The 24,373-nt window shown below is 41.7% G+C and overlaps 1 protein-coding gene, 1 long non-coding RNA gene and 1 other non-coding gene across 5 annotated transcripts in view; 1 reads left to right on the top strand and 2 right to left on the bottom strand.

Annotated features, from left to right (window-relative positions):
- Positions 1-910: 910 nt before the first annotated feature.
- Positions 911-7,132, bottom strand: LOC117202566 (uncharacterized). 2 transcript variants are annotated; one of them, XR_007471372.1, is made up of 3 exons: positions 6,999-7,132; positions 6,001-6,177; positions 911-4,545 (listed from the first exon to the last, which is right to left on the bottom strand). It is a non-coding gene; the product is annotated as an uncharacterized LOC117202566 (long non-coding RNA). The 2 variants fall into 2 exon arrangements; XR_007471371.1 differs by having other exon boundaries at positions 911-1,188.
- A 130-nt stretch (positions 7,133-7,262) lies between these two features.
- Positions 7,263-24,373, top strand: part of WAPL (WAPL cohesin release factor) — a 77,531-nt gene continuing 60,420 nt past the window's right edge. For both annotated transcript variants that reach the window (XM_012534209.3, XM_012534208.3), the window contains exons 1-2: positions 7,263-7,738; positions 10,407-10,927. In XM_012534209.3, the coding sequence (XP_012389663.1) occupies positions 10,429-10,927 (499 nt within the window). In that variant the 5' untranslated portion in view covers positions 7,263-7,738; positions 10,407-10,428. The remainder of the gene's footprint in view (positions 7,739-10,406; positions 10,928-24,373) is intronic.
- On the bottom strand, positions 19,655-19,761 carry LOC117202575 (U6 spliceosomal RNA). The gene has a single exon (XR_004485028.1). It is a non-coding gene; the product is annotated as a U6 spliceosomal RNA (small nuclear RNA).

The following is a 24,373-nucleotide window of genomic DNA, read 5'->3' as shown; positions in this document are numbered from 1 at the left end:
TTTTCTCACATGCTCTCCTGAGGCTCTACTACATGACAGTAGAGACGGTAATGTCACTACCACACTATCGTTTGCCCTGCAAGTGAAATACTTGAAACTGAATCACCCTGGCATCCTGGCTTGGGTGAGCAGCAGTCAGAGGGAGATTGGCTTTCAGAGCAGGTGACAACCCAGAGGCCTGCCTCCTGTCACCGTAGCTAGGCAGTCAGCTAACACCACCTCACTGTTGGGATGGATCTTTCTCCCAGCAGCATATCCCACTGCCTCCTGCCTAGGAGGAGAGCCCAAGCAGATCTTCACTGACATTCAATAGCCTTGTTCTGCCACTGTTTCCATCTCAAGGATATTAATCTCTAGCCTGCCTACGGCTATCAGAATTCTTTTTCAACACTTCCAATACATACACTCATCATAGCCATTTTCCAGACTTACTAGAAAGAGGCACAAAACTCTAATATGACCAAAACTCCACATGCCTGGTTTTCTGTATCTACTTTTGAGAACTATGGAAACACGGAATAGAGGATAATTGACTTATGTGAGAGGGTATATGATTCATGGTAAGTCTATTTTTTTTGCGGTATGCGGGCCTGTCACTGTTGTGGCCTCTCGCATTGCGGAGCACAGGCTCCAGACGCGCAGGCTCAGCGGCCGTGGCTCACGGGCCCAGCCGCTCCGCGGCATGTGGGATCTTCCCAGACCGGCGCACGAACCCGCGTCCCCTGCATCGGCAGGCGGACTCTCAACCACTGTGCCACCAGGGAAGCCCGTCTGTTTTTTTACATTTTCCTTCAATAAATATTTACTGACCTTCTATAGCAACTTCTATAGATTCTGTCTATCTAATAAAGATATAATGCAAGGTCACAAATTTACTTTTTCTAGTAGCCACATTAAAAAAGGTAAAAAGGAGATGAAATTAACTTTAGTAACATATTCTACTTAACACAATATATTCAAAATATTATTATTTCAACCTTTTATCAGTATAACAATTGAGATACTTTATATACACAATTTTTGTACTAAGCCTTGGAAACCCAGTGCTTTGTATTTCCAGAACATCTCAGGTTGGACTAGCCACATTTCCAGTGCTTGGTGGACACACACAGCTGGACAGTGCAGTACCGTGCTGGATGCTGAGGATGAGCAGGTGGACAAGGTCTCTGACATCATACCGCTGACAGTCTAGTGTGGGAGACAGATAGTAGTCAACAAATCATTGTGGAGAGTGATAGGCGTTATTGAGAAAATAATACACCCGTATTATACAGAGACTGGGAGGCAGATTTAGATTGCCTGGGTAGTCGGAAAAGCCTTTCTGAGGCTGCGACCCAAATGAGGAGGCATTAACCATCAATTATCTATTGCCACAATAATGCTGTATAACAAGCCACTTCAAAACTCACAGGCTTACTATAATAGCTAGTTATTATTGCTCATGAGTCTACAAGTCAGCTGGGCAGTTCTTCTGGGCCCAGGTGGGCTCACACATGCATCTGTGAGCAGCTGCAGGTCAGTGGGTGGCTATGCTGATCCTGGCTGGGCTTGCCTGTTTGGGGTCTGCTGGCTGTTGACTGGTATAGGATGTCCTCAGCTCTTTTCCATATAGCTTCTCATCCTCCAGCAGGCTAGCCCAGGCCTGTTCTCATGGTGGAGGCAGGGATCCAAGAGAGAATGTGGAAGCATTCAAGGTTTATGAAGGCTCAGGCTCAGAACTATTTATCACTTCTGCCACATTCTTTTGGCAGAAGCAAGTTACAAGGCCAGCCCAGATTCTGGGAGGAATTGGAAAGACACATTGCAAGAGGTGTGTGTACAGGGAGGGGTGGAAAATTCAGGCAATTTTGGCAATTCATCTCCCATATTATTTAAAAAGCTTTCAACACCATCAGGAAGTTATAACAATGCTAAACTCTATGTGCCCAAAAAAATATCCTAAAAACATAAAAACAGAAATAGAATTGTAGGGAGAAACTGACAAAATTCCTCTTACAGTGGGAGGTTTCAAGATACCTTTTGCAATTATTGGTAGTTCAAGCACACAAACAATAAGTAAAGATATGGAAGAGTTCAACATAATTTACGAGGTATTTAGTTCACAAATATTTTCAGCATGCTTTCTGTGTGTGAGGCACTATTCTAGGTGTGCTGGGCATATATGGGTGAAAAGTCAACAATCCCTGTCCTCATAGAGTTTATATTCTAGTGGAAGGAAACAAACAGACAAGTTAATATGTAAAACAAACATGATTACTATGGTGAAAGACCAGAGGGAAAGGATATGGAGTGTGGGGATAGCAGGGTGAGGGGTTTAACTTAAATAGCATGGTCAGTGTAGACGCTACTGAGGAGACACTGGAGCGAAGACCTGAGTGGTGAGGGCTTGAGTCCTGTGCTTATCTCTAGGACCAGTGGAGGGAACAGCAGTACAAAGACCCTGAGGCAGTAGCTGGGAGGTTCTAGTAGTAGACAGAGGCAGGCTTGGCAAAGTGGGAAGGGATAGGAGTTGTCAGGGGCCAGATCATGCAGGGCCTTATAGGCCATTGTAAGGATTTTGGATTTTAGTTTTCGTGATGGGAAGTCCCAGGAGGGTTTTTGTTGAGGGAGAGGGGTATCATAGAGCATTAGGGGTGAGGACCTTGGGGAGAAGAGGGCTGTTTCCAGACAAAAGTCAGGTAGCCAGACCTTTAGAGATGACTGGGTACCAATCCTTGTCAGGCAGCCTGTCCCCAGGGAATTTCCCTTGCTTTGTCTTTCAATTACCTAGACAGCAGTTTATTCCCCAAAGGATGTCACTATCTACAGAGAACATGTTCCAATTATCCCAGAAAACAAGGTAATTGGGATTGTAGTAATATTCATCGCCTCAATTCTCAGAATGAAAACCTATCCAAAGCAAGAACAAAAGGTAGCTCCAGAAAGCACTCCCTCCCACTTGGGAAAACCCAGTCATCAACTTATGGAGCCACAATTTATGTGAAACTGTTGTTAGTTTCAAGTCACTTTCTTTTTATGATATAACTTACATTAAAAAAAGAAAGAAATGGGGCCATTTATTCAACAAATATTTACTGAGCACCTACTATGTGCCACACTCTTCCAGGTGCAAGGGATACAGCAGAAAACAAGACCGGCAAAGATCTCTAACCTCATACGGAAGATAAACACGCAAAATATGTGATATGTTGGATGAGGAGATAAATGCCCTGAAGAAAAATAAGGGGGGGAATAGTGAACATTTGAGAGTGGGTGTGTTACAATTTAAAATAGGCTAGTCAGGGGGACATTAGTTAAAAAAGTCCTATCAGCCCAATATTCCTCGGAACAGAGAGAAGGGTTGCAGAGTGTCAGAGAGATAAAGGCAGGGCTGGGCCCACATCTTGTAATACAACCGCTACAATGTTAAGGGTATGATTTATAATTTTATTCCACATTCCATGAAAAGGAAAAATTTCCTCTAGCCGATGTGGTAATTTCTGACCTCTAGTTCTTGGAACTGAATTATATAAGTTGTAGTACATTTTACTACACATTATCAGAGAAAGACTGCATAGCTCTATTTAGCAACTCCAGTTCTGACAGTTCCCATGACTGGGCTAAAACAAAGGCACAACAATGGCAGAATAGATTATTCTATTAGTTTTCTTTGTGGGATTTTCTTTTTTCAGCTAGAGTCCATCTGAGTGGAACTCAAGGTAGTGGGGATGCTGTGCTCCTCTAGGCAGCATACAGGGACAGCCTGCAGCATCAAAGGGTACACGCTTGCCTTAGATCCTTTTCAGTTTCTGAAATACATAGGAAATTTAATGGAAAAAAAATCAGACATCTGAGAGCTTTGCATAGAGGCATTCTAGCAAAGAAAAAAGCACCTACTGGGTATGTATGCGCACAGATTCAAATGAAGTGAAGAGAACCAACCTAGGGGGTGGGAATGGGGAATGGGCAGGAGTATAAGTTGAGGGAACTAAGAAAACAAAAGCAATAAAATATAAAAAAAACCCAAAAAGCTGCTTGCCGATGTGTTATCCACACTGGAATCCAGTTCGCTCACTCTGGTAGGGAACTCAGGGCCATGGCAAGGGAATGGGGTGGAGCCTTCAGAGCATTTGTTAGCCTCAGTGGAACCAGGGAGGTAAAGGGTAAAGTGGTGGTACAGCTTGCAAATCCACAGTCTGAACCTCCTCTAGGAGGGGCCCTGGAATGGGCAGGCTCTCCTGTCTTTAGTGTGGGACACAGGAGGGTGGAGAGCCCTAGCACAGCTCTTTTCGGTATTCATACACCAAGCTTCCACAGACTTAACACACACACACAATTTATTTTTCAAATCATGTACTGGATTCAAGATCTGAAAGTAATAATGGGTCCTGAATGCTTAAGAAAAAGTTTGATTTCCTCATTAGTTACAACACCTGGAGCAAATGCCAACGTCTCCATTACCTCACTTGTAAAATAAAGATAACAGGTAGAGATGCAAATGAAGACTTCCTCAAGAGCCTGATATCATATCTGATGCATAGTAGGTTCTTAATGTTCTCCCCCATCCTAACAAAAAGAATTAGATTACTGTCAAATGCTATGGGTATACTTTAAAACAGTACTTGTTAACCTTTAACATGTGCACCAATCACCTGGGGGAATCCTGTTAAAGTACAGATTCTGATTCAGGGGAGTTGGGGAGGGGACAAGGATTCTTGCATTACCCAAAAGGCTTCCAGGTTCTGACTATGCTGGGGGTCACTCTTGGAGTAGCAAGAATGAACATTAAGTTCCATTACTTAACACAACGACCACACAAAAAGCCCTCAAAAGGAGCTCCACGGACTAGCTATTTCTTTAAAAATTTTACTTTTCCACTTCAGCTTCATGCAAAGTCACTGACCCAGCTAAGTGCCCAGCACCAGCCAGGCCAGGGCATAATGAGCTTTGTGAGGGCATCATTTGGTCCCGGAGGGTTCACAGCACCCTTTTACAGAAAGATCCTGCAACTGTCTCCCCACCACTTTCAGCTTTTTGATCTTAGCCTTTGCCTCTGATGATAATTACCCCTTAATTAGCACCCACCACCATGTCATCTAAATAATTATAGTAAGTGCAGCTTGCACCTCTGCTGGCAGTCTTCAAACAAACTGATAAAACAAGATCCTATGCCAATTTTTTTTTTCTTTTTGCGGTACGCGGGCCTCTCACTGTTGTGGCCTCTCCCGTTGCGGAGCACAGGCTCCGGACGCGCAGGCTCAGCGGCCATGGCTCACGGGCCCAGCCACTCCGCGGCATGTGGGATCTTCCCAGACCGGGACACGAACCCGTGTCCCCTGCATCGGCAGGCGGACTCTCAACCACTGCGCCACCAGGGAAGCCCCTATGCCAATTTTTAAAAAGACAAAACTGGCCCAAATAAAAGTCACATGCCGTGGAACACGCAGACTCATTACAACTTCCATTAGAATAAGCTACTTGAGTTGGTTTTGAAAAAAAAAAAAAATATATATATATAGTGAAGCCCTAACCCCAATGTGAGGGCATTTGGAGGTAGGGCCTTTGGGATGTTATTAGTTTATGAGGGTAGAACCACTATATGAAGAGACAAAAATCATCTCTCTCTACCATGTGAAGAAACAGCAAGAAGGCAGCCATCTGCAAGCCAGGAAGAGAGTCCTCACCAGGAAGAGAATCAACTTGCACCTTGATCTTGGACTTCCTAGCCTTCAGAATGTGAGAAATAAATTTCTACTGTTTAAGCCAAAAAAAAAAAAAAAAAAAAAAGAAAAAAGTTGGTTTTGATACAATCAAGTATTGATATATTTGGGAAATTGTAAATGTAGGAATGTAAATTTTGCAAGCAGTTGTGCAAAAGTAAAACAATTCAGCCATACTAAAATCCACTTTAAATTCCTGTTGGGAAGGGCTACAGGATGTCTGAACTATTTTTTCTGTTTGTAGTTGCCCGAATATATTGGAGGAGTTTGGTAACTTCTGGTGCATTCAAAAGCAAATTACCTTTTGTGGAGGAAGAGGCGGGCTTTTCAAATAAAGCAATTAGTAGTTTTCTAATTTCCCAAGTGGATCTCCATTCACCGCCTACCTAACAGCAGTGCCATCCGAGCCCAAAGAATCATGTACATCTCTTAGGAGGAACCAATTGTGCTACTCTTAACGTGGTTTTCCTTCCGCAGCCTTAAAAACAAAAAAGGAAAACTAAAACTTTCCGAGTTTCTGAAGAGGTAATACATTGACACGGAAAAAACTTCGAACAGCACAAAATGGTGTATAAAGAAAAATAAATGATCTCCCATCATCCGCCACCTCCCTGTCCTCCCCAGAGGCAATCACTGGTTAAATTTTTTATTATGGAAAATTTCAGATATATAGGTAGAGATATTGGAATGAGCCCGTGTATAACACAGCATCAGCAATGGAAAACACCCCACTGGCTTGTTTTATCCTCCTTCCATCAGTTTTTGTAGGAGTTATTTTAAAATAAATCCCAGACACTGGATCATTTTATCTGTCAAAACGTTTAGTATTTCGTCTTTTTTTTTTTTCCTTTCTCTCCTTCACATAACCACATTACTGTCATCACACCCAACAAGGTTAACGATAATTCCTTAATACCATCCAATATTCTCAGGGGTCACTTTTAACGGGTTCGGGATGGACAGAGGGAGAAAGAACTACGAAGGTAAGGACCGAGGGGATACAGGTGGCACAATAAAGAGCCGAGCTGACATCGCTCCAGGCCGCGACCGTGGATCGGTTGCCCAGCTCCCCGGGCCTCCCAGTTCCCGCTGTCATTAACTGCGCAGGTACAGCACCGGCCAGGACGGGTCGAGGGCCGCACGGAGCCGCGAGCTCCCAGCCTCCCGGCTCCTAGGCGGCGACCCTAGCAGGCCCGGCGCAGCTGTACAACCCACCGTCCCCTGACACCGGCGAGTCCCTGGAGGGGAAACGATTGACACAGCTGCCTGCACTGCGCCCCCGGCCCTCCTCCGTGGCACCTGCGTCTCCCGGCAGGGCCAGCAGCTGGAACTTGCTCCGGAGCCCGGGCCGTCCGGGTCCGCCGCCACCTCTCCTCCCGCTGCCAGCTCCCGCGCCGAGCTCTCAGCGCCGCGACCTCGCGGACCCGGACTACAACTCCCGTCGGGCCCCGCGGTCGGCCCAATGGCGGGCGCCGGAGCATGCGGGGCGCGGCGCCTGCGCGGCGGTTTGAGTAAGCAGCTGCGCGATTGGCTGCGGGGTCGGGCGGCCGCGCGGGGCCTGTGGGAAGCGGAGTGACGGAGCGAGCCGCTGTTGGAGGAAGGAGGTGGGGGCCGGGAGCGCAAATGGCGTTGAGATGGTTCAGGGCCCTGTTCAAACTCTAGCGCTGACCATTCACCGACGGAAGCGGCGGCGCAGGAGGCGGCGGCGGCCCATTGGGGGCACGTAGCGGGCTCTGGTACCAGCTCCGGCGGCGGCGGCGGCGGCGGCGGTAGCCAGGGAGGCCTAGGCCCGGGCCCGGCCGGCGGCGCTCGAGGCGGGGAGGGAAGTTGCGGTGCCGCCGCTCCTCCCCCCCCTCCACCGGGTTTCCTATTTACCGAGAGCGGAGTCGCGGGTTCTGACGGTGGCGGAGCCCTTTGCCTCTCTTCGCTCACCAGCCGGCCCCGTTCTCCCGCGCGGGGCTCCGGCGCCCGCCCGTGGGCCGTTGGGAGCGGGAGAGGCGGAGGCGGCCCGAGGCTAAAGCACTCGCGAGGCGCCGAGGGTAAGTGAGGTCTCGGGTGGCTGCCTAGGCCCGGAGCTTGCCGAGGGTGGGGGAGGCAGGGGTCCGGGAGGGGGTGATGGAAGTCTCTGTACCTCACCCACCCGGCCTCTGAGGAAGTTGGGCAAGGAACGATCTGAAGAACTCTTTTCCCTTTTATTCTGAGTTCTTTCTGGGCTACGGCTGATTTAGTTCCCTCCCCAGGCGCGGTCAAGTGCGTTGGTTTCAGGCCGGAATTTTTTGCCGTCTTTCCTCCGCCCCTGGCCGCCGCGGAGGCCTTCCACTGCCCTGGGGATTCGGTGGCAGAGGCTTCCGGGGCGTCGGAAGCAACATCCCTTTCCTGGGAGGTGGGGGTGGGGAGGAGAAAAGTTGCGTGAGCTTCCCCGGGAGGGGGGCCGCCTCTCCCCGCCACCTCCTCGCGCACCGCCGCCCCCAGGTGAGGATTTCTGGGTGATGAGGTTTGGCTTTTCCGGCTTTCATTCCGTCGTGGAAGCCCCTAAGCCCTTGGAGATCTGAAAGACGCTGGATTTGGTTGGGGGTTAAGTGTGAGGACCTTTTATCCCAGCGCACTTCCCAGAAAATTCGACCTGGCTTTGGGCTGGGGCAAAGGCCCACCGACAGAAAAGACTTACTTGTGAATCATTCTTTCCTTTTTGGTTAGGGTAATCTTTGGCGTTTGAAGCCTGAGCAAGATAGCCTGTGTTCTTGAAGTATACTGAAAGTACAATGTCACATACGTCTACACACTTGTTTTTGAATTTCTGTGTGCTTTACACTCGAGGCTTGGATAATGCCATCACAATAGTTTGTCTAGTGACTTTAAAAAAAAAAAGACGTGGAAAACTGTAAAGACAGTCAAAGGTAGGGGATATTGTGTAATGAACTCCCATGTATTCATCTTTCAGATTCAACAGTTATTAACTCTAAACCAAATTTTTCTCATCTATGCACTTTCCATTCCACACCCCTTCAAGTTAGAGAATCACTGACATTATTGCATCAGTATTTCAGTATATATTTGTTAAAGACATGGGTTTTTTAAAAAAAACATAAGCATGATTTTCTTGTAACTTGAAATAATTCACTCCTTAATATCAAATATTCATCTGCAGACTTTCAAGTTGTAACAGTTAATGCTTTATGGTTCTCGGACCACTTTTGCCATGAGTTTTTCTGGTATGGGCCTAAAGTAGCCCAAGTCTAGATTTTTGGTTTGGCCTTTAGTCAGCATTTTTAGGTAATTACCGTGTTAGTGTATCCAAAACATTCCAGCTTTGTTGGTGTATGTGTAAATATAGATCTGTAGATCAGGGCTTTACATCCCAGGAGGAATGAAAAGAAATGACTTATTTTGTGTTTCTTGTACCTGCTAAATATACTTAGTTTTTTTAGCTATTCTTAACTAGAAAGACAAGATTTTTTAGTGTAAATCTACAGTAGAAGGGGAAATAGATTTCCCAAAGGAGAAAGTTTTGTGAGATGTTAAAAGATTTTCGAACAATTACAAATTATTTTCTCTTAAAGCAGATGTGTATGATGACTAAATTATTATTTTGTCCAATTAGAATTGGCTTCTAACCAAAATATTAGAGGGGAAATTGCTTTACTAAATATATATATGCACACATACATATATCAAACTGGGTTTATAGGGATTCCCTATAAATTGGGAGAATTTAAGTTGATAAAGGGAAACATAAACTACAGATTAAAACATTGAAAAGTATAGGTCAAAATATCATTCTGATTGTTGTATTGTGTAAGAAATGGATAAGGATTGATAGTGTTTAAGAAGTACTTTAACTTGTTTTAAAAATGTTTGACTCTTGATTTACTGTCCTGAAATTTTTGTCCTAGTACTTAGTATGTAGATAAATCAGATGAATCAATTTATCCTATCTTCAAGCAAAGAGGAAAATAAAGTTACATGTTTCTATTGCTTCTTTTAATAATCCATGGACCAGTCATTGTAATATGCTGGCGTTCACTAGCTCCAGCAAATGAGCACAGCACTATGGAGACAAGGAAGGTAGAAGAAATACGGTTTCTTGCACTAAGGGAGATGACCAAGTAAGGAATATTTTTCAAGTCATAATTCATATTACATTAGGCCAAAAATCAGGTTTTTAAGGATGGGTTAAAAGCTGCAGGTTCTAATATGTGGGAAAATAGCACCATTTTTCTGACTTTTTCCCCCTTATATGAGTAAGTGCTCTGAAATTTCAAGGAACTATATTTAGTCAATTATTTGACATCTCTAAAATCCTGAAAAAAATTAACATTTTGTGCTTAAGATTTTATATTAAGGGTAATTAGCCTATTCAGATTATTTTTTATGGTAAAAGTAATATGAGAATAATAAGTAGATGAATTTGAAACTTTTAAAGAAATCAGTGTTCCAGTATAAGTTGGTTTTGTGAATGCTGGCTTATAAGTTGGTTAGTTGTTAGGCTTTCTTATTCTGAAAGTAGCAAATGAATATGTACTCGTAAAAAAGATTAACAGAAGTATGTAGAGTAAAAAATGAGCCCCTCTCTGTATACTCCCTCCCCTTATTTAACCGTTTTTAAAGATTTGTACCTTGAATGTGGAAAAGCCATATGGGGAGAAAAGCCATATTTACTTGTTAAATATTTGGTGATTATATATTTTCTTACTTTTTTTTTCACAGAGAATATGAAACAGGTGTCAAAATGACATCCAGATTTGGGAAAACATACAGTAGGAAAGGAGGAAATGGCAGTTCAAAGTTTGATGAAGTCTTTTCCAACAAACGGACCACCCTTAGCACAAAGTGGGGAGAGACCACATTTATGGCTAAATTAGGACAGAAGAGGCCCAATTTCAAACCGGATATCCAAGAAATTCCGAAGAAACCTAAGATGGAAGAAGAAGACACTGGAGATCCTTTTGGATTTGACAGTGATGACGAGTCTCTACCAGTTTCTTCAAAGAATTTAGCCCAGGGTAAAGGTTCCTCTTATTCAGAATCTAGTGAAGCTGCTCAGCTGGAAGACGTCACTTCTGTACTTGAAACTAATAGCAAAATTAGTCATGTGATGGGTGAAGACATTGTTGTATCTGATAAATGCTTACGTTTAGAGGATACTTTGCTTGGGAAAGAAAAGAGCACAAACCGTGTCTTAGATGATGATGCAAGCAGAAGTAGCTGTGCTAAATTAATTACTTCAGGTAAGTTTTGATTTTCTTTATTCTGAGCCAGGAGAGCTTTGTGTAAGCTAATATTTAGTTAAATGATTTTGATTTAGATTCTGAAATATTACACCTCTTGGGGTTTTTTTTCTGCATTAATAATTAATGGGGACCAAAGATAATTTTGTAGAAGAGATTTAAGAAATTAAAGAAACCAATTAGGAGTTGAAATTTTACTTAAGCAACTTGGAAATTAATGTTTCCAGACTGTACCCACAGTACATTTTGGGAGTGATCTTTCATTAATCCTTAACTCCAATTGAAGTAAGAAACATCTTTTTGTTGTGTTGGGATTGCACAGTATCTCATTTCTATTACTGTGGAGGATTTGGATGGTTACTGATAATGAAACTGAGATGAGCGTTTACAATGAGGATTAAGTTTAGGAGTTAACACTTTCTTCCAAAACTAGGAAGATTAAGGAAGTATGGAGTGGAAACAAAGAATTGAGCAAATTGAAATTAGTTTGGAGTCTGGTGCCAGTAGCAACTTGTATTAATAGATTTTCATCCACAAAACCAGTTGTATTTTTAAAATGTTAATTTGTAAACCTGGCATCTAGTGTTTGTTCTTAAAACAATGTATTTTATCAGTTGTACCCCAACTCGTTTTTTTTTTTTTTTTTTTTGCGTTACTTGGGCCTCTCACTGTTGTGGCCTCTCCCGGCACGAACCCATGTCCCCTGCATCGGCAGGTGGACTCTCAACCACTGCGCCACCAGGGAAGCCCCTAACTCGTTTATGTAAAGGATTTAAGACTTACAATAATAAATGATAAAAAGTGCAATTAACTAAAAGACTGAAGAGCTTAGATTGGAGATGGCAAGGGAGACAGCCTGCGTGCCTTATCAGCAATAGGATAAGGATTGCACTGTGGTCTAAAACAAACCTTAGTTCTTGACTTCCTGACAAAATTTAGTGATAATAAAAGGTTACATAGGGACTTCCCTGGCAGTCCAGTGGTTAAGACTCGGCGCTTCCATTGCAAGGGGCTCGGTCGGGTTCGATCACTGGTGAGGGAACTAAGATCCCGCATGCTGCGCAGCCTTTAAAAAAAAAGTTACAGAGAGCTCATATTTTAAAAGGAGGTAAAGACAAAACTTTCCTATTTCGGAATTCTGTAGAGGAATTTGTCCTTTGGGGGCTTACTATAAGGCACCTCAAATACTTTGCCTTGCATAGTTTTACAAAAAATCCTGAACATTTTTCACTCTTTTTCTCACCCTTGGATGAGAGGATGAGCCAGCTGTTACTGTCATTCCCTTGGTCCTCCTGGTTAATTCTGATTTGGCTCTTCTTATCCTTTTCCTACATTTCTCCTGAAACATTGTTCATAAATTAAGGTTAGGTTAAATTTTCATTAGAAAACAGAGCATAAAAGCTGTTTTCCAGATAAGCTCCTAAAAGTGTATTCTAATCATAGAACCATTGAGCCAAAATGAACTTTAATTCAGCTTTCCTTGTTTTATAGATGAGACTCAAAAAGATTAAGTAACAGTCCAAGTTTGGGTAGTGGCAGAATTGGAATGAGATTCATTTATTGATTTTTTTCAAAACGCACACCTACTTTGTGTCCTCCACTGTGCCAGGCTCTGGGAATGCTGTTCCAGTCAGTTATCCAGTGTTCTAGTCCTCAGTATGGGACAGATAGGCTGGAGGAGGGAAGATGAGGCTGGGGAAGTGGTGAAACTGGTCAAGGTGCGCAGACACAAGCTTTCCCAAGTGCTGTCTTCGGAGGAGAGGGGGGCATCACTGGCAGGCAGAGGGTATCATCAATAGGATAAATGTTTAGGTACAGGGAGAACAGGAACTTGGAAGTGAAATATTCATAGGCAGCAATTGCTTATATAGTTTTGCTCATGTTACATCTATATATATCCAGAGTGCCATTTGAAGTTGTTCACTGGGAACTGGAAACATAATTTTCTGTAGAAATGAGGTATTAGCTTCCCAGTATAATGTAGCTAAATTGTAGTTCTGGTGCTGATACTGTGGACTGACTGGAAATCCAAACTCCATTGTAATGGGTTTGTGAGGGGAAAATATATACTAAAATAGAGAAAATAGATGTTCAAGAACATCTTGTTCCTCTTCCTTCTTTCTTCGCAAGGCACCCTTAGTAGAAAGGGAATGGTGTAGCACTATAAATATTTCTTACTTTCTCCTCTCCCTCACCCATCCAGAGCTGCAGCAACCCTGGTAGCTTGCTGTAGGATAAGAAGGGAACTTTGAAGGAGTGCATTTAATTCTCATGGTCTTATCCTATCCCTAAGATGTAAAAGTTATTGTTCTTATAAACCCTGTATAAGTTCATGTTTATAAGTTGGTTATAGTTCTGAGAATACTTCTATACATGATGAGCTTCCTTTTTTGCCCGTCTTCTCTAAAATTTGGGCATTTCTCTGTGCCTAGACTCTTTTCTTGCATTATGTCTGTCAGATTGTCATTGCCTTTGCTATCATTCAGAAAACCTTCTCATTTTAGCTGAAGTTTAGAAATTCAAACCTAAGGTTTTGATAAAAGGAGTCTCTGTAAATCTAGAGTGGTTCCTAAACCTTTTTTGAATTAGAGATCTTTTGAGAATGATAAAATTTTGGACTTCAGATAAAAGTGCTGTACACCTATTTTGGTCTCAGAAATTCTTTGCAGGTCATGTACAGGAAATTTTATGATTATTCTGTTCAAAGTGCACAAGTCAGTTTCTTTGGTATCCTTCCAGTGGAATGTTCCTGCTCATTCATACCATTTTTGCTGCAGAATTATATCACATCAGTGAAAAGGACTTATCCAAGCTCAGACTTACTATATCATATCTCCTGGCATTAAGTTTTAAAGTAGATCTCTTTATGGCGTAGTATGTGGTTAATTTTTAGGTACTATTAAAATTCTTTGTTTTAAATATTTCATACCAGATAGTGCTTTTTAAGATTATGGCTTACTTGAAGAGGAAACCCAGAATGAGGTCATGATAAAATATGATGGTTGCTATTTTCCAAATAGGTGCTTGGTGGGTAAGGGAACCAGAAGCAAGATTACAAACTGAATGAGAACTACAGGGAAGGACTGAGTTGCTAAAACATCCTAACCTTGATTTAAGAAAAAAAACTTTTTAGTGTGGAACTTTCAGACACACAAAAATAGAATGTTAAAAAGAACGTCATGTACCTGTTTTCTAGCTTCAACAGTTGTCAGTATATGGCAAATCTTGTTCCATCTATTGTAGACACTACTCTCTCTGCCTCCTGGATTTTTTTAAAATTTATTTTATTTTATTTATTTATTTTTGGCTACGTTGTGTCTTTGTTGCTGAGCACAGGCTTTCTCTAGTTGGGTGAGCGGGGGCTACTCTTCATTGCGGTGCGCGGGCTTCTCGTTGTGGTGGCTTCTCCTGTGGAGCACGGGCTCTAAGGTGCGAGGGCTCAGTAGTTGTGGCGCACGGGCTTATTTGCTCCGCGGCATGTGGGATCTTCCCAGACAAGGGCTCGAACCTGTGTACCCTGCATTGGCAGGCGGATTCTTAGCCACTGTGCCATTAGGGAAGTCCCTCTCCTGGATTATTTTAAAGCAGCTTCAGGATTTGTTATTTTATCTGTAGATACTTCAGTTGCAGTTATCATTAAAGCCAGTGAATCCTCAAACAAGTGCGACACTTAAAAATGACTTTTAGCAGGGCCTAAAACTTTGACCTTTTGAGAGATCTTGGAGTACTCTTATAAAGTTTGGAATCCAGGGCTATGTGCATTAGGGGTAAAAGAAAGCTTCTCTTGCCTTTTATATGCAGCTACTTCTATTTTCCATCTTTGTGCTTTCTGCTACAGGTTTTTAATCTGGGCTCCAGAATAAAGTGTGTAAAGACTTGTATTTCTATTTGGCACACTTTCCTTGCTAGCCAGCTGGGATTCAGTCTACATTTCCTGCCAAATATTGAGATAACTATGGCATAGGCTCTTAATTTGCATGACTGTCTTTGTAGCCAATAAAATTTTTTCCATTTGCTTAAAGCTGTACTGAGTATTTGTATAAGTTAGAGGGCTGTTACTGTCAGGAAATTAGCAACTTTGATTTAGAACTGAAGAGGTTTTTAGAAAGGGAAATGAATTGTTCTCGTCCTGAAAGCTTAGAGTAGGCCAGGAACTTGTGACCTGAGAGGAGATTGTCATCTACTCATTGGATAAAGTACAGGTGATTAATAAGGATTACTAAAGAATTCTGCAAGTACAGCATCAGCAAGAGTTACCTGCCTTCATTTAGATATTGAATGTATTTGTCATATAGAATATACCTGTCGTACCTGAAATCAGCTTCTTTTAAGAGAAGAGGATAAGGGACTTCCCTGGTGGTCCAGTGGTTAAGACTCTGTGCTTCCACTGCAGGGGGCATGGGTTCAATCCCTGGTCGGGAAACTAAGCTCCTGCAAGGTGCAAAGCTGGCCAAAAAAGAAAAAAAAAAAAAGAGAGAAGAGGAGAAGATGCCTGTTGTTACTTTGTTCTAAGCCCTTTCTGTATCAGTTGCTCTTTAATCACAACTATTTAAGGCAGGTGTTATTCCCATTTTAGAGGGGGTAAAGCATAGTTCAGAGAAGTTGAATAACTTGAACTATTAAGTGGAAGATCTGAGAAACATCCAAAGTGTTCTTTTCGTACAGTGCTGCTGTATTCTGATGTGAGTGAACTTAATTTTATCATATTTAAAGCTTTATATTTAACAGACTGTCACTATACAATGAGTTTTCTCTTGATGTTGGAAATAACTTTGACAACAAATTATGGATTATCTTTTGCCTCTGTTTAAGTAATTTTCTTTTTAATAAGAATAGAGGCCAAACTACCTATAATACTTGCTGAAGAAAGCTGACCTTATTTTTATAGTTAATAGGTATCTTCTGTTTGTTAATTTTTTGTTCTGTATGGAAATTTAACAATATGCAAATTCTGAGACACTGTAATTTCAAGTAAATACATTTTGTTTTAAAGTAGAGCTTTAGTTTCTTGTAAAGGAGTTTCTTTGTGAAAGGAGGTTCATTCTTAGCGTTTGAGCAGTAACACAAGCGCAGGTAATCACTAATAAGTTTCTTCTCAGATCCAGGTTGAATACCAGCCATGAGCTGGTACAAGAAAACCGTAAGCATAGTCTCTGTCCTCTAGGGATGGAACTGTTGACTTCTGCTGGCTATGATAAATAAGTATTTCTAAAACAATGGCAACACATTTTTGTAATGTTTGTTGTTTTTCAGAGCATTTTCAACATGTATTCCATATTCTTAGAATTTAGAACAAGATGATGCACTGTATATTTTTATGGTTCAGCCCCTGACTCTTTAGGAAATAGTCCTCAACTTTTCCAGACCTCTGGTGGTAGAGGAGGATGAATTTTTCATAAGTAGTTGTGGGGATGCCTTCCTTCCAACCATCCAACTATAATTTCAGTGTCTTCTGTATGCCGGGTGTTGGGTGTATGTCCATGAAAAAGATCTTGCTTTTTCACATTCTAGTGGGCAAGATGGATTGAATAAAGAATAAGACAGATTGAATAAAGACAAACATTTTCTGCAGAAAATGACAGAAAAATATAGGATGCTGTGAAATATAGGCTAATTTACCTGGTCTGAGTGAGGCCTGGGGGCAAGACTGACATTTGACTTGAGACCTGCTGGTGACTGGGAAAGGATAAAAGTGAACCTGCTTGGTGATGTGGGCTATAAGGAAGGAGACATCAAGAATGAATCCCAGGTATCTGATGTGAGCAACTGAGTATGTTGTAGTGTCATTCATTGAGATAAGGGGACATTTATGAGGGGAAGTTCGTGAGTTCAGTTTTGGATACATTGAGTTTAAGATATTTGTGAGATATGTTCAAGAGGCAGCAGGATCTGCTGGTATGGAACTTCTTAGATAAGAAGTCTTGGTTAGCGATGATAAATTTGTGAATCAGCATATAAATGTTATTTGAAAGTACAGGATTAGAAGTCATTACAGAGAATGTAAGGAGAAGTACTGAACTGTGAAGAACTTGCAATACTTAATGGATGGAGAAAAGAGGAAGAAAAACTAGATAAGGAAATTGAGTAGGAGAAACTAGAGTACCTGAAGGAAAATCATGTGAGTGATATTTTATAGAACCCAACAGAAAAGTGTTTCATGAAGGATCTACTGAATTGGAATTCCTGCTGTAAAATCAATGAAAATGAGGACTACAAAGCAGGCATTGGATTTTACAGCTTGGATAGAAGTGGTCTGAGCAGTGAGTATACAGCTAGGAAATGGGGTTGGCAAGTGTACACAACTTGTTAAAGATGTTTGAAGGAGAGAAGAAAAGGGGCAGCTAGAGATAAATGAGGGGTTCTGGAAAGTTTGATTACACAAGGGAGCCTTGAAGCGTAGGATCCAAAACCCAGGGGGAGAGTGGTCTTAGGAGAAGGGATGCTGCATTTCTTGGCTAGGAGGAAAGGTGGGTGAAAATGTGAGTTTAATGGGAAGATGGAAGATGAGGTGGTTTATGAACAAAAGCTTCTTTTTTTTTCTTTCTTTCCATAAAGTGGCAAAAGAAGCCATCTCTGAAAGGGAGATAGAAAAAAGGATGGGTATGTGGTGGCTGGAGGGGAGGAGCAAAGGGTTCAAATAGATGTTGCAGAAAGTGGAAAAGGAGGGAGCTGTCTAGGGAGAAAGTAGAATTTCTGGACATTATTGATGCCTTAGTTGAAGTTTGTATCACTGAAAACTCATGGTTGCTGATCTCCCCATTGAGTATGTGTGTTTCCCCCTCTTCTTTAGTAGGCCCTATTAGCCAGAACCTGCACAAAATACAGAATTGGATAGAATAATGAGAATTACCCTGGACTGGCATTTTGTCTGAGTAGATATGGAATGAACAGATAGAGAAGAAAGAATTTAGGTTATCAACCAGAGAGTGACTGAAATGATGGACTGTGCAGTTTAAAGTTTACTAACTGGACAGGGTGGGTGGGTAGGAGAAAGGAGAGAAGAGAGGTCAGTATACTGAGAGTCTTATTAAATAAAAGCCAAGAATAGGATTACTGGAACAAGCAAGTTGGATAGTTGGTAGTGATTAAAATATGGGTTATCTGATTTTTTAATATTTGAAAGTTGAAGCATTTTAGGACATGACAAGTTCCTGGATGAAACTGTGAACTGGTGGCACAGATGGAATGTAGAAGACTGTTGATGGGAGAAGATTAAGAAACTGGGAGGTTAGGGGTTTGGAATTTGGTGGAATTCAGAATGATAGCGAAAGTGGCATGCAGGGGTAGATTATAAATCTTTGTGTAAAATCCTTTAATGAAGAATAAGGTTGTTAGATGACAGATATGAGGAATATTAGAGGGTAACTAGGTGGCACAAGCCTCAAAGGAATGGGCTTTTATAAGAGTGGGGAGTAGTAATAGTTTTATAAAGGGCAAGCCATCCTTCTCTGAGATACTAGAGGGCACTGCAGGAGAAGTAGCATCCTTAGGTTTCAGTTAGGACAAGGAGGTGATAGAGGGCATGACCCCCAGGTGTGTGTGAGTTTGCTCTTCACTGAGGCCTGAATACTCTGGACTTAAAAGGTACGGGGGGTGGGGGTAGTGGGTTGTTGGATTAGGAGATGGGAAAGAAGTGCAGGTACATTTTGAGTGTTAGAGTACAGGAGGAGGTAGATGACAAGATGTATTTGCCTTCTCATATATTTTTAAAGTTTTCATCTTGATTTATCAGTCAAGGTCGCCCTTGGAAACATGGCATGCCCCAGTTAGGCTCAAACCGGGAGGGTTTTAGGCTATTTACAAAGGTGTGGGAGGAATGTTAGGGAAAGCCTAGCCTGGGTTAGCTGCAGTGAAGCTATTATCACCCAGTTTCACAGGGGCAAGGGATTAATTGGGCCATTTAGAGGCCACCTTAAGAAGAGCAGTATCCTTCTTTTGAAGGGGCCTCATAAGGAGGGTGCTTGAGGATAAAGTATTTGAACCTAACTCTGCTCCTTCCCTCCTCTGTCCTGAGGCTCCTCATAGATGGAACCCGAGGGAAGCCTGAGGGTAAGGAAACTTTGTTACAGGTCAGCCTCCGAGGGAAGCCTGAGGGTAAGGAAACTTTGTTACAGGTCAGCCTCCTGGGGCTGAGATCAGGGTGGAGAGTACATCTGGAAGGGCAAGTAGAAGATAACTGGTGCAATATCTAAAAAAAAAAAAAAAAAAAAAAAGTGGAAATGTACACAATTAGATAATCATTATCAAGATAGAGACTACTTCCCTCTTGTCAAAAGCTCTTTCATGCTCCTTTGTGGTGGGTCCCTTCTCCCACCACCAACCCTGGCATCTACTGATCTGTTTTCTGTTCCTGCAGCCTTGTTTTTTCCAAAATTTCATATACCTGAGGTCATAGAGTATGTAGCAGTTTCAGTCTGGCTTTTTTCATTTAGCATAATGCTTTTAAGAGTATTCCACGTTGTTGCATGTTTCAGGTTTTTTTTTTTATCTTTATTGGAGTATAATTGCTTTACAATGGTGTGTTAGTTTCTGCTTTATAACAAAGTGAATCAGTTATACATATACGTATGTCCCCAGATCTCTTCCCTGTTGCATCTTCCTCCCTCCCACCCTCCCTATCCCACCCCTCTAGGTGGTCACAAAGCACCGAGCTGATCTCCCTGTGCTATGCGGCTGCTTCCCACTAGCTATCTATTTTGCGTTTGGTAGTGTATATATGTCCATGCCAAAAATATGGAACGCTTCACGAATTTGCGTGTCATCCTTGCGCAGGGGCCATGCTAATCTTCTGTGTATCGTTCCAATTTTAGTATATGTGCTGCCGAAGCGAGCACTGTATCAGTATTTTTATTGTTGACTAGTATTCCATTGTACGTACCACAATCCATTCACTAGTTGAAGGACATTTGGGTTTTCAGTTTTTGGCGATTATGAATGAAGTTGCTTACAATTCCATTTAGGTTTTTGTGTAGAGATATGTCCATATTCCTCTTGGGGCAAGTACCTAGCCTAGGTGTGGATTGCTGGTCACGAAAATACTGAAATGCTTGCAAAGGATATACATTTTCTGTAAAATAATAAATAATATAATTTCCTGTAAATATTGGCATTTTAAAATAAAACTGACATGCAATAGGTATCATAGTGATTTCTTTAACTTTTTTATTGTAAAATAAAACACAGATACAGAAAATCACACAATATAATAAAATATCTAGAAATACATGTTTTGCTTAGTGAATTATTATAAGACCAACACTGTTGTAACCACCACCCACATCAAGGAACAGAAGAGTGCCAGCCACTCCAGAAGCTCTTCCTTGTGTCCCCTCCTTCACCTCAAAGTAATTGCTATCCTGTTTTTTATTGTAATCACCTCTTGCTTACAAATACATAAGTATTTGCTGTTCACTTTCATACATTAAAAAAAAACAAGTTTTTCTTTAACAGCCAGAAGTTTACAGCACCCTTTATCCTTTTTGAAATTGTATTTCTATCCCACTTGCCGTTTAGAATTTGATCCTAATGAATATGTCTTTTTTTTTTTTGGCTGCTTTGGGTCTTTGTTGCTGCACGTGGGCTTTCTCTAGTTGCGGCGAGCGGGGGCTACTCTTCGTTGCGGTGCACAGGCTTCTCATTGCGGTGGCTTCTCTTGTTGTGGCTCGCGGGCCCTAGGGTGCACAGACTTCAGTAGTTGTGGCATGTGGGCTCAGTAGTTGTGGCTTGTGGGCTCTAGAGTGCAGGCTCAGTAGTTGTGGCGCACGGGCTTAGTTGCTCTGTGGCATGTGGGATCTTCCCGGACCAGGGCTCGAACCCGTGTCCCCTGCATGGGCAGGCGGACTCTCAACCACTGCGCCACCAGGGAAGCCCCCTGAATATGTCTTTTTTTTTTTTCCCTGGTACGCGGGCCTCTCACTGTGTGGCCTCTCCCGTTGCGGAGCACAGGCTCCGGACGCGCAGGCTCAGCGGTCATGGCTCACGGGCCCAGCCGCTACGCGGCATGTGGGGATCTTCCCGGAGCGGGGCACGAACCCGTGTCCCCTGCATCGGCATGCGGACTCTCAACCACTGCGCCACCAGGGAAGCCCCTGAATATGTCTTTTAACGGTCATCTTTTCATAATTCTTTGTACAAAAATATGTTTATAAATTTAAATGTAAACTTTTAAGAATTTTCTGTGATTCTGATGCTTTAAGTATTTAAAAATTCTTCTAGATTAAGTTATGACCACAATTATTAGTGTATAATTGATCAAATGTGATTGCTGTGAGTCTTAAAGGCAAAGTTTATTGGAAATACACCTCTTAATGACATGCGTGGCACCTTTTTTCAATTAGCTCATGTATATGTGGATGAATATTATTGCTAGAATTACGAAGTCTTTGGCATCAATCTATTCCTATTTTTTAATACATGTAAATGTTGAGATACCATATTGACAAAAATAAGAATGGAGAGAGTTTTGCTATGGTAGTTCCTATTTGGAAAGCAATAATTGGAACCACCTGACATGCAAAGGATTTGTTACCAAGACATTAGAGTTACTCAGTTATTAAGCACAGAAGCTAATAATGTATCACATTATTTCTTTATAGGTCATGCCAGAGTAGGAGCAGTGTATCATAGATTACGGGTAGGTGAGGGATATGCCATTATTTGTAACGTGGGAGAAGAATGATCAATCCCAGGTGGGTTGGTAGATCAGTTTTTGGACCAGAGTACATGAGGAAGATGGGGATTTAGAAACCAACGTCCCTAAAACTTAATTGTGCCTGTATATGTTTTGGAAGGTCTTTGTGTAACTCCAGGGGTCTGTGTATCTAGTTTGAAGAGTTAATTGTCAGGGTGGCCTACAGTTTGAGGATTGGCTTGGGTATGTGGGTGTGGTTCCCTGTTCTTCTGCAAGGGTGGGCAGAGTTAGGCAGCTTGAGCAGGAGGCCACAGGAGCAGACAAGCTTCTTGGTGTGTGGGTGGGCAATGGCAGTGGGCAGTAAGGCTCTCCATGGGCTGTTGTTGATGGGAACTGAGGGGAAGTTGAGTTGACTTGGACTGCTCTGTGTAGTGGACCCAGCTGAATGCTGCTTTTGAAGTTTTTTTGGCCATGCTGTGCATCATGCAGGATGTTAAGTTCCCTGACTAGGGATCGAACCCGTGCCTCCTGTAGTGGAAGTGCAGATTCTTAACCACTGGACCACCAGGGAAGTCCCTGAAGTTGTTTTATATTTACTGTTTTATCTTTAAAATTACATGTGGGCTGTGTGTTTGATAGGTATGATTTATAAAATGTAAAAACATTTTAAATTACCACTTGAAATGCTTAACTTTTTAAGTACTTTTTACCTTCCACATCTTTGAGTAAAACTGATCCACTGAGGATGATGTGCCATGTTTTTCCTGTGAGTTTTTTAAGTGCCCTTGATAGATAGCCACATACCTTCATTGACAGTGAAAAATCAGTTCCCTTTCACAGAAGCAAGTGCTGTTAACAATTTCTTACATAGACTTTCATAATCTTTTAATATGCACAGCATATAAATCTGTGTATCCTTAAAAACAAACACATAAATGGGAGCATGATGTATATCTGTGTATACTGTGTGTGTATAGTGTATTGTGCCTTAAAAAACACGGAAAGGGCTTCCCTGGTGGCGCAGTGGTTGAGAGTCCGCCTGCCGATGCAGGGGACACGGGTTCATGCCCCGGTCCGGGAAGATCCCACATGCCGCAGAGCGGCTGGGCCCGTGAGCCATGGCCGCTGAGCCTGTGCATCCGGAGCCTGTGCTCTGCAACGGGAGAGGCCCGCGTAAAGCAAAAAAAAAAAAACCACACAAAAAAAAACACAGAAAAATCTTTAAGATGTACACATCAGTATTTATAAATCTATCTTGTTCTTTTTTAGCAGCTTCATGGTTTTCCATTATATGGATGTACCATACTTTAGTCTCTTAGGGGTAGTTTGGCTGTTTATAGTCATTTGCTATTACAAATAAATGCTACTTGGAAAATCATTCTACTTATGTTTTTGAGAGTCATGTTGTCAGTATAGTGGCAGAAGATGTTTCTAGAAGTTGAAACATCTAGAATTGAAAGAGCATATACATTTAAATATTCAATTGATATTGCCAAATTTCCCACTTAACAGTGTGGCTTTTTTTTTCCTAGCATATCATTCTGTCTAACTTTGGACTTTGTCTAGCTGAAAGTAGAAAAAAAATGTTTATTTTGGGGGTTTAATTTTTTCTGCTTTAGAATATATACATCTTTATGTTTTAAAAATTTTAAAAATCTATCTGCACATGGTACAAAATGATAGTGGTTAAAAGCTTCCCAGCCCCTTTCTCCGGTTGTCCCAGCTCTTCTTGGAGTGATCGACCATTCATAATTTTGTTACCCTTTCTGACATATGCTGTGCACCTACAAGCAATACAAACAGTTGCATATATGTGTGTGTATTTAGATCTACAAAATGATAACGTGCTGTTTTGTACCTTGCTTTTTCACTTAATATATCTTGGGAATAAGTCTATGTCAGTATATGAAAGTTTTCTTTCTGGCCTCCCTCCCTTTTTTATTTAAAAATACTGCTGCATGGTGTGTCAATTTCCCTATGTTTTGTAATTTCTTAACCAGTTCCTTGTAGTTGTCAGACCTTTGGGTTGCTTCCAGTGTTTTTGTTTTCTTTAAAAAGTTGCTTTTATTTTTCAGACAATAAACACCACTTAACTATGTGGCTGTCAACTGTCTACTAACTGAAATCTACCGTCCCTCATCTGCAGAATGGGATACAGCTTCACATTTCCTTATCTGAAACCTTTGGGGTCAGATTTGTCTTGAAATTAGGATTATTTTGGAATTTAGAAAGTGTATGTATTTTACATTAACACCCGTCAGGGGCTAGGCAGCAGTCTAATCAAGACAGCTGTTTCTTCAGGAAAAAATACTATCAGTAGCCTCACTTAGGTGAGGTCAGGTTTTGCGTCAAAATGCATTATGAGAAAACTTTGTTTTCAGAGCTTTTTAGATGTTAGAATTGTGGATAAAGGCTTGTGAACTTGTAATAGTACCTACATCAGATGGTTGCTAAGAGATCAAATGAATTAATAGATGGAAAGTATTTAGGACAGTACTGGGCACATACTGAGGCCTTAGTAAGTATATAGTTCAATTGTTTTACTTTTTCCAGCTTTATTGAAGTATAATTATTATATAACATTGTGTACTCTGATTTTTAATTGTGAATGAAATTGAGTGCCTTTTCATAAGTTATTAATTCATTCTATTTCTTTTTCTATTGATTGCTTTTATGTGTCTCTACCTGCTTTTTCTTCTGGGACATTCATTGGACTTATCGATGTGTAAGAATTCTTAGTATATATATATTTTTCATAGAAATCTTTTAAATTAATTAGTTTATTTCTGTCTGCGCTGGGTCATCATTGCTGCGCC

This window comes from Orcinus orca, chromosome 14, assembly GCF_937001465.1.
Source record: "Orcinus orca chromosome 14, mOrcOrc1.1, whole genome shotgun sequence".
NCBI lineage: Eukaryota > Metazoa > Chordata > Mammalia > Artiodactyla > Delphinidae > Orcinus > Orcinus orca.
Note: the sequence above shows the minus strand (reverse complement) of the source record. Positions and strands in the feature narration are given on the sequence as shown.